This window comes from Miniopterus natalensis, chromosome 4 (assembly GCF_054644295.1).
Source record: "Miniopterus natalensis isolate mMinNat1 chromosome 4, mMinNat1.hap1, whole genome shotgun sequence".
Taxonomy (NCBI): Eukaryota; Metazoa; Chordata; class Mammalia; order Chiroptera; family Miniopteridae; genus Miniopterus; species Miniopterus natalensis.
The window spans coordinates 44,873,773-44,886,144 of NC_142084.1; the positions used below are offsets into that span (position 1 = coordinate 44,873,773).

The window sequence follows — 12,372 nt, forward strand, 5'->3', positions numbered from 1 at the left end:
GTGAAGGTCCAGTGCTTTTATGCTGATGTTTTTGTTTTTTTGTTTTAAATATATCTTTATTGATTTCAGAGAGAGGAAGGGAGAGGGAGAGAGAGATAGAAACATCAATGATGAAAGAGTCGTCATTGATCAGCTGCCTTTATGCTGAAGTTTTAACCTGTAGCCCAGAGCCCCTGCCGAAGCCTGGTTATAGAGATTGTGATGAGTGTGTCAAGGTCAACTGACAATTGCTCAACTCCAGGTTAAGGAGCTTGGAATACATCTGACTAGTGGTTGGGGAGCCATGGTAGGTTCTTGAGCAGAGAGTAGCACAGTGACATTGAATGCTGGGTCCATACCATGTGGGTGGTAAGTGATTGATGTTGAGGAAGATTGGCCTGGTAATGACACCCAGGATGGACTGAAGGCTTGTGTCTCAAACAGAGCAGAAAGCCCCATCTGTGGTGGTAATGGAGGCCTGGAGTGCTGATGGTGTGGGCTAGTTTGTTGACAGGAGAGATGGAGAAGATAGGACAGGCCTGAACTGCATTTCAGGTGAGCGGGTGGGTCATTATGGTTGGAGTGAGGGAGGAGAGCAGTGTTAGGTGACCCTAAGGCTTGCCCATGGGTCAAGGAGTGTCATGGCGTCTCCAACAGACGGAGGCCAGTTAGACCAGAAGCCACCTGGCAGGAACCCTGATGTTGGTAAGTCTGATGTTGGTCATAACTGTTTCTGGGGAGACAAAGTGCATGTATGCTGGAGGCTGGAGCTGTAGATTAGTTCATCTTACACACATGGTGGAGTGCCTCCCACGTGCTGTGTTGACCATGTGAGTCTTGGCTCCCGCAGAAAGGCATTCACCTGAGTGAGTACATGTGTGATTGAGAAGTTGGGGCTGGAGATAGGGATTTGGGCCCCATGGTTACAAGTGAGGGTTAACATTTGGAGGGAACTTGTATAGAGGAGTCTGGGCCCAGCAGGGCTGGCAGGGATGGGAGGAAGAGGGCACTGAGGCAGTATTACCTAGAGAGCCAGGGGTCAGAGAAGCTGGAGGAACTGGGAGGGTCGGTGTTCCTGAAGAACCCTGGCCAGCTTCAGGAAAGGATAGTCAAGGTCGTGTCCATCAGGCAGACTACAATGTAGTATTTAAATGGATCTGTCCTTTTGTTTCTGTTTCAAGAGGCTTTTTCTTTTTACCCTCTTGGTACATGACTTGTGTGGTCAGATTTTTGGATGGTAAGTCTGGGAGAAGATTTTGGAATCACCTTTGAATGTAATTTTTATGCCATTTATAATATTTATCATCCTTTTTACGTTGATGTCAAAATAATCAGGTATTCATTTAAGGGATTCTGAGTGAAACGTTACATTTTCTACATTTGGGAATTTTTATTATTATTAAACGGTATCTTATGTGATTAAACTGAAACATTAAAAAATGCTCTCGGAGAGAAGTGATGTCGAACTAATATTGAGATTATGTTCAGGTTGTGATTTTAAACAGGTAGAGTACTTACAACAAGTACCTAAGGGATCACTTGGCAATTTCATAGTCTCATTACTAGTGTCATTCTTTCTTTCAGTAAATATTTATTGAATGCCTGCTGTGTGTCAGGCACAATTTTAGACATTCATTACAAGTTCATCACCCCTGTGAGATTTGAAGAACTCCGTCTTTTGGAGATTTTGTGCTCCTTTGAAACAACTGTTAAAGCATGTTCTTTTTCAATAGGGTGATTCTGAAGAGGATATGGAGGAGCATTCTCAAGAACAGAGGTAAGAAAAAAACAGCGAATACCTGCTAAATTGCCCTACCCACTTTGGATGCTATCTAAAGTCTTGGATAAGTCTGTGCTTATGTACTTAATATTCTCTCTAATGTACCTTTCTCTTTGTTATTTGGGGTATCTGTACTCTCTAATAATATGACTTTGAAAATAAGGTTGTACAAAAAGCTGTTAAAACAGACACATGCACACAGTCCTCCAACTTTATTTTTCCCATGGCATGCTTACACCCTTCATCTTGTTCACAAACATTTACTGAGCATCAGGCACTGTACTGGGTGCTGACATAAAACACTGAACAAGACCTGTGTTGTGAGTAGTGGGGGAGTCAGGCATTCCTGTAAACAGAACAAAACAGTTATGCTTTTAAAAGAACTATCAAGAATTAGATTGCTGTGGTAGAGAATGATGAGGTGGTTGGGGTGGTCAGGTGAGGCCCCTGTAGGAGGTGACATTTGAGCTGAGGTCTGGAGGATGTGCAGGAGCAGCCACACAGCAAGCAGAGGGAGAGTGCTCTGGGCAGAGGGGATGGCAGGTGCAAAGGCCCTGAGGTGGGAAGCACTGGCAGCAATCCAGGAACTTGGAGAAGGCCATGTGGTTTGTGTGATACTGAGATGTGGCCGCAGTAAGAAGTTTGAGTTTTATTTTTTTAATAAAATAAAATGTATTGTGGTATGCGTTGTTAAAGGACTTTAAGCAGGGGCTAGCAAATTGAAAGATGTCAGCTACATTTTTAAGAGAATACTTTCATCATGGGGCAGTCTTAGTTAGTTGTGAAACTGGGATATCTGGTCCCTTGGATGTTCTTGAAGACTCAGTGGTACCTGGCCACAGGGATAACTTTCAGGGAATCAGATTCTGGATCCCCAATATCCACGAATTCTCATAAAGTTGATGTGTCTGAGGTTGCAAGTTACCGTTCTCCACTTAACAAAAGAAAGGCAGACAGACCTCTCACCCAGCTCCGAGCCTACTGTGTGCTTCATCTTGGGCAAAGGGGCAATCTGAAATCATTGGTATTGGCCAGGAGAAAGTGATCCACTCTGATTGGATGCCGAATGCATTTAAAACTCTGGTGGCTTTCAAATCTTGACTTTCAACAAAATTGAAGGAGGACCCAATCACATTGGCAGTTGTTAGATCATCAGAAGTTATTTTTAACAATAGAGCTCTGTGATTTTTGGATAAAGCACTGAGGGAGTGTAGAATCTATAGGGACAGTTCTCTACCAAAGCTCCTTCCCTTCACATCTATTTATATAAACAAGATTTTTCAGTGTTTACATTTAAAAAAAAAAAAGACAAGGGAAATGAGATTAAATTGCTGCTAACTAATCCATCTCATTCTAGCAGTAAGTGATATTCACATGAACCAATTGGGGTGGCAGGTGGAGACTGTTTTGTCCATCTTAGTAAAGCATGCATTTTCAATAAAATTTGATGTTTAATTACCTATCAAAATTTTAAAAAATAAAAAAATGTTAAATTTGTTGGTTTGATCAATTGCATACTAATAAAAATATGATAATTCAGAAGAAAAAAATTTTAACACTTAGTCCTTATGGTCACAGAAAAATAAAAACCCACAATTTCACTTTATACCCATGGTTTTGTTGCAAAAAGCTTTGAACATAACAGTATATTAGGTTAAAATTCTTTGAGGGAATATCCAGCAATATAGGAAAGCCTAGTTGTGTATTTTTAAAAAATGGGTGATGATGGATATTATGGTGGTGGTATTTAGATGCCACTGAAGATTTTAAAAAGCAATTGTGAGAGTTTTATTAAAAATGCCGATATTTACAATATTAACTTCCTAGTAACCATTTAAACTCGGCATAAAATTTTCAGCGGGGGATAACTTGCACATATGGGGCAGAGTTCAGGGTTTGTCACAGTCCTGTTTGGGTGCATGGGAGCAAGGGTAGGTGAGAGGATGCCGGTGGTGTTTCGGGCGAGGCTGGCCGTGGGGATGGAGGGATATGCAGCGTTCTGAGGTGAATTTTGGGGGTGGAACAGATCCATGCCTTACTGAATCAGTTATGGAGAGGGAGGAACAGAGAAGTCCTGGAGGGCTCCTGGCATGACTTGAGCATCTGGGTAGACGATGACTGGGGTGAGAAAGGATTTAGCGGGAGGGGAATCAGAAAGTCTGGCTGGTTGTCTCCCAGGAATCTCAGACTTGACCTGACACGTCCAAGTGGAGCTGGCAGGTAGGCAGGTGGCGAGCTGGGGAGGCCTGGGCTGCATCTCCGGGGTGGTGTGCCCTGTGGCATATGCTTTGGAGTTTGTTCAGCTCATTTGCAAATGCAGCTCTCTCCTTTCTCATTCATTAGAACTTGTTTCTTTTCTTTTCACCAGTTTTCTGTCCCTCTTAAAAGTATCAGGAGACTTTATTCTTCTTAGTCTTTTGACACAGTGTCAGATGATCAGAGCGGAGGTGTAGGGTGAGGGAGGATTGTGTCAATGAATTAGAAGAGTGGCTTCCAGACTTTTTGACAGTGACTGGTGGTAAGAGATACATTTTACATCATGATGGCTTCCTTACCCGCAGGTGTCTGTGGATGTATGAATATGTGCGTGCATGCTTATGTGTACAGTGGTGCTTACCCTTACTACCTGTGATAGACTTTCTTTTCTGTTTCTTTCCTTTTTTTTTGGTGGTAAAATGTATGCAACATTTTTAAGTGTACAGTTTTGTGGCATTGAGGGAAATTCACAATGTTTTGCAACCATTACTACAATCCATCCCCATAACTTTTCTGTTTAATTAAAAAAAAAAAATGCCGGTTGCCAGTACTGGATCAATTTTAAAACTCCTTAATCGTGTCATGATTCACAGTTTGATCAACCCTGATTTATATAGTATTTTAATCTTCCTGATATCAAATATTCTGGTATTTTACTGTTACTTTATTCCTAGTTGCTTTCCTTTCAACTTGATTTCCAAGCCTCTGTTTTCTTTTGGGTTTTTTTGGTTGAGATTTGTTTCTTATGTGTAAAGACACGAGTTGGATGGTGCTATGAGAAAACCCTCTCTGAGTTCATTTTCTGAAAATGTGGATTCTGGAGTTCTCTCTGAAGAAGGCTATCTGTAAGTGGGATGCCCTGTGATGGGTAAATTCATCACCTGAGTACTTAGTGTTCGTTTACCCTTTCTGTGCAGTTGGGATTTTTTTTTTTTTAAATGAAAAATGTGTACCTCCAAAGCTCATATGATGTCTTGCTACTTTAAAATAAATTTCTTGCTCTAGAATAGATTTAGATTTACAGAAAGCTGTAAAGATGGTAAGAGATTACACTATACCCCTCACAGTTTACCCTAATGTTCATGTCTTACACAACTGTGGTACACTTCTCACGGCTAAGAAACCAATATTGATGTTGTACTGTGAGCCAAACCCTACGCTTTATTGGGTTTCCATAGTTTCCCCCTAATGTCCCTTTTCTGTCCAGGGGGCCTCTCTAGGATGCCACCTTACTCTCAGTGGTCATGTCCCCTGAGGATCCTCTTGGTTGTCATAGTTTGTCAGACTTGGAAATGCCTCTCAGTTTGGGGTCTTCTCATGTTTTTCTTCGTGGTTAATCCGGGTTCTGGTTTTGGATGAGGAAGACCTCAGATATAAATTGCCATTCACATCACATATCACATACCTGCTGTCAACATGACGGATCACTTCGGTGGTGACCTTGGTCGCCTGGCTGAGGTACTGCTTGTCAGGTTTTTCCATAGTCAAGTTACTGTTTTTTTTACACCTGTTTCTATGCTACACTGTTTGGAGGCACGTCATTGAGTGGAATTAAGCTCCCCCTGCATAAATTATTTAGATCCCTTTTATGTAGGAGATTTATCTGTTCTCCATTTATTTATTTGGTCATTTATTTATATTGCTATAGACTAATGGATATTTATTTTATACTTTGGGTTATAATCTGGTACTAGATCTGCCTTGCTGTTTTATTGTCATTTATCCTTAATCTTACATTTATGAAGTTATTAGTATCTGCTTACGCATTTTTCGAACGTTTTTCTGATTTTCATTTTAATTACTGTCCAATAATGCCAACTCTCAATGATATTAAGATGGACTTGAAGTCAGTGGAGCCAACACTTAGGAACTGCACAAAATAAATGCATTGTCTCTGAGAGAACCCATACTGAGGAGTAGCTACTACCGGAGGACTCAAGAAATAGATTTGACCATCGAACAGAGTCTCTGTCTGTCCTAAGAAAAACATAGGGGCACTGATGTCTCTCACTGGAGATCTAGATAGTGAAGAGGCTCTGTGTGTCCCCCGCAGACTGCCCCGCTCAGGGCCAGGAGCAGACCACTCACTGTTCATGCTGGGGTACAGGGTTCTAGAGTAGCTGGCCTGTGATCTCAGACACAGTTTGGGCAAGCTTTCAGGGTAATTGGCCTCATTGAAGATTTTGTTTATATTATCTTGATTTCATCTTCTGCTAATGCAGTGTAATTATATTTGGTCGAAAGCCAGGAGAGCAATATTTGAAAAACTTTCTTCCCTCTTTCCTCTCCATCCCAATTTTCCTCCTGGGTGTTCTCAAATATCAGCAGTGATCTATTGCTTTTCTGAGAAAGAGAGACTGCTGTTGGGGTGTGGTGATGAGCACAAATGAAAGCTGACTTCAGCTCTTACTAGAATTGACCCCTCTCGGGAAGCTTGGCTGGCTCTCTGGGCATATTTCTGATAAGCCTTTTTGGGGTCTGTTTGTTAGATGTGAAAAGTTTAAGCATTGGCAGCATATGGTTAGTATATTATTTCAGCTTTTTCAAATGGTTTTATAAAAATGATAAATACTGATTGGCTAGGTTCAGTGTCTGTAGAAGTTTATTGTTTTTTTTAAACTGTGCTTTTATCTGATTAGTAACAGCAGCAAAATATGTTTTCCTGAGACCATTTACATCAGTTAAAGGCAGATCCTGAGAGTCAGAACATGAAGAAAATCTTGTTAACCTTTCAGCAACATACTGAAAGATATAATTGCAGACAGAAATGACTTAATCTTCAGGGAAACGTCCTTTTGGCAGTGGCATGGATCTCAGAGTCCCCACAGGGACGCCAACTGCTTTAGACCTTTCTTTGTTCTCCTTCAGAAACTGAAGCTGCGTTGTCAGCACGACCCCAAGTTCTTGACCGGTTGATAGGATCTTACGTTTTGAACCTGAACATGCCTCCCCAGGATTCCACTGTGGACAGTCTTCTCTTCCCACCTGTCATTTCCCTGGGGGGGGTCTAACTTGCCCTCCTGGGATTTTATGTCCTGGGTTTTTATGCACAGGGGGAACTTGAACTAGGAATGTACCTTCTTCCCAGGGGCCTTGCCTGTTCAGGTGCCCACAGAGACCTCTTTAGCTTTCGGGTGTTGCTAGATTCGTGTGTCCTGAACCGAGCTGTTGGGCTCCTCTCTGCCCTCCCCGACTGCTCCCGGCCCGGCAGAGCCCCCCTTGGTGAATGCAGCGCAGAGCCCTCATTTGCAAAGCCCTGACTCCTCTCACGCTCCCACCCCCAGCAGATCACCGGTACGGCTGCATCTTCACTGGGTCTCCTGCCTCCGTCATAGCGTCCGGCCTGCTCTCTGCACTCCTCCCAGAGTCCTGTGTGCTCCCCATACATCCCGCCCTGCCCTTCCTCCTACAAACAGCCTTTTGTGCGGCTCCTCACCTGCGGGATGAAGTGCAGAGGCCCGAGCGTGGCACAGAAGGCCTTTTGTAACGTGGGCCCTGCTCACCTCTCTCGGCCTGCCCTCTCCTGCTTCTCACTTCCCCTCATTCACAACGTCCTTCTTTTTTTCTTTTTTTTTTCTTTTCAAAATATTTCTTGCCTGGCTTGCACAGGGCACTTTCCCTTCTGTTTTGAAATCGCTTTTGTCAGAATGCCGAAGTTCCTGCCCGAGTCTCCATCGACGGATTCCCTAGCACCTAACCTAGGACCTAACACCTACTGAAGAGCTGCTGACTGAAGGGATGCAAACTTGTATTTTCAAATTTAAGACTTATAAATTGATTCCTTGTAATGTTTTACATATTCTCCATATCCAAGCACACAAACCACCTTTGCCATTGAAACCACAGCACTGATATGAGTATGAGGGGCTGCGGTTTTTAAATTGGGTTTTTGCAGCTGGTGTGTTTTTAAAGAGAATGGGTTGGCCCTGATGGTGTGGCTCAGTTGGTTGGGTGTCATCCTGTGCACTCAAAAGTTGCTGGTTTGATCCCCTTTGGGGGTGTGTGCAGGAGGCAGCCAGTCGATGTTCTGCTCTCACATTGATGTTTCTCTGTCCCTCTCCCTTCCTCACTCTCTAAAAAAATCAATAAAAATAGTTTTTTAAAAATAGAGAGAATGGGTTGTAGCTTTCTCTACGTATGCCCCATGCTACCTTGTACTGGCCATGTGGGCCCCCAGAGGGCTACACAGTGAATGCATTCAGTCATGGCTTTAGGCCATAACAGTATAATGTGAATTTTCTTTGATGGTAATAGATCTCATAATTTAGCTGTTCCTTTTAGAATACAAGCTTTGAAACAGGGTTCTTGGTGTATATTAAAATTGTTTTCAAGCCACAAAATCCTTGTTGGGTTTTTTAGGCTGTGAAATATTTAGCAAAGCTTTTGACATTTATATAATTTTTCATGCCTCTATTGGAACCGATTAGAAAAATAGTATAATAGTGTCAGAATCCTAATTCTGATTTTCATTGAAATTTTTACTTTTTCTAGATATATATTTTTATAGACTCTAGAGTGATTAGGCTTGTGCTAATTTGTATCTTCATTTTGAAAAAGATACTTGAACCAACTTTAATAATTCCAGGTGTATTTTGAAGGGTTAATCTAGAGTAAAAATAGGCAAAACATTTCATTCATATTGACATTCCTGAACCAAAAAAGTGGAATTGCAGTTTGGAGAGGTGTGTTGTGTCCAGGGCCAGACCTTCGATATTCAGTAGACTAGGGATTGCCATTAGGAGAAGGAGCTAAACTGGACACTAAAAGTCTGACTCTCAGCTGGCTTCATTCCACCTGTGCTTGGTGGCTTGACTGGTTATTGCTACTCGTTTCAATACATAACAGTAAAGTAACTCCATGGAATCCATTCAGTTAGGTGTGCATCCTGAAGAGCCAGGCAGATTCAATAGCCCAGGAAGATGTGCCCATGGGAATGACAACATGGTTATTAAAAAGTACATAAAAGACTTGTGAGGCCAAGCCTGTGTGGCTCAGTTGGTTGAGCTTTGGCCCATGCACCAGGAGGTCATTGATTCAATTCCCAGTCAGGGCATGTGCCTGGGTTGCAGGCTCAATCCCCAGTAGGGGGCGTGCAGGAAGCAGCTGATAAGTGTTTGTCTCATCTATGTTTCTATCTCTCCGTCTCCCTTCATCTCTCTGAAATCAATAAAAACATATTAAATTTAAAAAAGGAAGATGTGCTCATGGAAATGACAACATTTCAGATGGGTGAAGGTACCACTGTGAGTGAGAGAGAGTGGGGGGCCCTGGCCAAGTAGCTCAGTTGGTTAGAGCATCGTCACAATATGCCAAGGTTGTAGGTTCGATCCCCTGTCAGGGCATGTATAAAAGCAACCAATGAATGCCTAAATAAGTGGGACAACAGATTGATGTTTCTCTCTCTCTTTCTCCTCCCTCCCCCTAAAAATCAATAAATTAAAAAAAAAGAGAGAGTGCGTGTTTAGCCATTGGGAACAACTGTATCTTCAGGAAAACTTACAGCTCCATAGTCAGAGATGAGTTCACATTTTGGTGCTTCTTTTATGCAGTGATCATTGTGCTTCGGTTTGCTCTTTACTTGTCATGATAGGTCGATGAGAAAGAAAAGTACTTTTTAGATGGAACCCAATATATTGGCAGCAGTACTGATTAGTTCTGTAAAGGTGGTTTTGACATGTTGTGACACCAGTTCTTTTTGCTTAAGAAGGTGGCAGAGCTTGGGATTTGAAGGTTCAAAGGAGAAATATAATTTCCCAAGGCAGTGGTATCCTCTGTCTAGGAACAGCAATATTATGGTAATGGGGTCTCCTGGGAGCTTGTTACTTTAGTTTTAAATGAACTGTCATCAGATTATTAGTTTGTTGTTACAGTCTTCCACACATGAAATATGACTCGGGAGTACTAGTGAGGTTCCCCCCCCAATACATGTAAAAAGAATGCTGCCACTTCACAAATAATTACTGTGGCAGTCTAGACATTATTTCACAGATGTTGTGCTCAACAAAGGTGGTTTTGAAACCATTGTTTTAGGATTGCCTTTGTAACTAATACATAAATGATACAAGAACATCTTGTTTGTTTTTTCCCAAAGAAGTGGGGATGTAGTTTGCAAAAGTCTGCTATGAGCATGAAGATTCTTTGAAATTAAGAAAATTCAAAATTTATTGAGAATTTTCCATTATTTAATATTTACTCACTGTTGTGTGTGTGTTTTTTTGTGTGTGTGTGTTTTCCCTTCTCCAAAAATATTTTAGTAAAATTTATATTTCAGGGTTATTTACCCCATGGTATTATTTTCTGTACTATACAGATACACATAACAGTTTGAGAAGCATGGGTCTAGTGCCATTCCTGTTGTTTTTACCCAGGTTGTTCAAGTATTTCATTTAGAAACATGGCTCTGAAGGACAGGTGGCTGTTGGCCTAAACCTAAATTTCTATAGGAACAATGATTTGCCACCTGTGAAATGTCCAAAGAAACCCACCGATGCATTTGAAGGTAGTTCCCAGAGAATAGCTTCAGTAAAAGCACAGACATTGCATGTGGCCTCCAAGTTGACTGTTGTGCAAATGTACCTAGTCAGAAACTCCCATCGATGGCATGCCTTGTCCAATGTTGACTTCAGGGTTGTGCCACCTTGTGGATGTGAGTTCCTCTGGCTGCCACTAAATGATCGATAATAGGTGAAGTTCAGTTTGAAGAACCATCCAGACAACGTTCCAGTTAATAGTCATGGTAGATGTATGTAATATTAATTTTTGGTGAAGTAATTCTTCTGTGATCATGGTTTATTTTTTATCTGTTAAAATCAGGCATGCTTATCAGGTTAATCCATTAAAATTGGATTTAAGTAATTGCCCTTGTATTATACTTTATGGTTTACAAAGTACTTTCCCATGCATTGTCCTTAGGTAACCAGGTCCACATTCCCATTTTATAGATGTAGGAACAAGTTCATAAAGGTAAAACAATTTAAGATTACAGAACTGTGACATGGCAGAATGGGCATGTCATCCAAGATATCTTTTCTCTAGATACACTTGTCTACCTTGTCTCTCAAAGGAAGGAGGGTGGAAAACCATTTTCCCAGTCACATCTGCTGATCATCTGCTCTCTGTAGGAGACTTAGTCTAAGATTGATGCTTGGAAGCAAATGAATCCTTCAATAAACCCTAGTATTATATGTTTCCTAGCAAAGCCCTGAAGAAGATGGGCGGGGCTCTTGTAAGAAAGACCCAGAGCTGGGTCTTCAATAACCCTTTGTTGTGTGCTCGATTGATTCTTTAGTTTTACACAGTTTCTAAGTGTTGCTCGCCCACTGACATGCAGTTGCATAGCTTTTGAAAGGACCTGGGAATTTTAAATCTTATTTTAGGATTTCTTGTGGACCACAAGCCATTGTACTGTGTGCTGAGAGGCTGCCTTTTGTCCTCAGGCGGATGTGCAATCCTGTTAGCTTGCTTTGCTTTGTGATTAGATATTGTCAGCTTCAAGTAATAGAAAGCCCTGACTCAACCTGCTCAAACAATAAGGAATGCATTATGTCACCTCACAAGAAGCCAGGAGGCTGGTGGTTCTGGGTCGGTTTACTCAGCAGGTGAGCGTCAGCACCAGCCGCCAGGTTCTTCCCACCTGTCTGTTCTGCTGTTGGGTGCTGCCCAGCTCCCCTCAAGTTTGCAGAAGGACTGCAGGCTTTGAAGCCTTGCGTCCTCTGACTTGAACATGCAAAGGCAGGTTACAGAAACCTTTTTCATGGGTCAAAAATGCGTCCATAGTCACCTTGAACCATTCCCTGGACCAGGGAGTGGTGGGACCCCGGGATTTGCTTTGTGGCAGGGTTGACCCAGTCATCAGGGAGTGGTGCTCACAGAATACACCAGGACTGTGCCACTGTGAGCGAGAGGCGTGGATGGGGTGAGGGCCAGCAGCAGTGCCTGCTGCAGAGTTTGTCACTGGTGCTGAGTGAGGAATGAGAGGTCTAGGGCAGTGTTTCTCAAAGCCCCAGAAACCGCGGAATCAGCACTGCCTGGGAACCTGTTAGGCCAGTTCTCAGGCCCCACCCAAGGGCCACTGAATCAGAAGCTGTAGGGGTGGGGCCTGCGATCTGTTTTAACAGGCCCTCCAGGTGATTCTGATGCTTGCTCTGGTTTGAGAACCATTGGTCCCAGAGTTAAGCCATCTAAAAGAGACTTTTGGTTGAAGAGTAAATAATGAGAGGCAGAGATGGTGTTGTAGGTAGAACAATGGGGTGGAATTGGGAGACAGAGGTTGGTTTTCAGCACTGCTCACTGGCTCGGGATTTTAACAAACCTGGAATACGTAGGTATTCTTTCCATGTTATCAGGTTTCAGCTGGC

At 42.4% G+C, this 12,372-nt stretch overlaps 1 protein-coding gene across 2 annotated transcripts in view; it reads left to right on the plus strand.

Moving 5' to 3' along the window:
• Positions 1-12,372, plus strand: part of TMEM131L (transmembrane 131 like) — a 135,681-nt gene that overhangs the window by 6,105 nt on the left and 117,204 nt on the right. For both annotated transcript variants that reach the window (XM_087816514.1, XM_087816515.1), the window contains exon 3: positions 1,713-1,756. In XM_087816514.1, the coding sequence (XP_087672640.1) occupies positions 1,713-1,756 (44 nt within the window). The remainder of the gene's footprint in view (positions 1-1,712; positions 1,757-12,372) is intronic.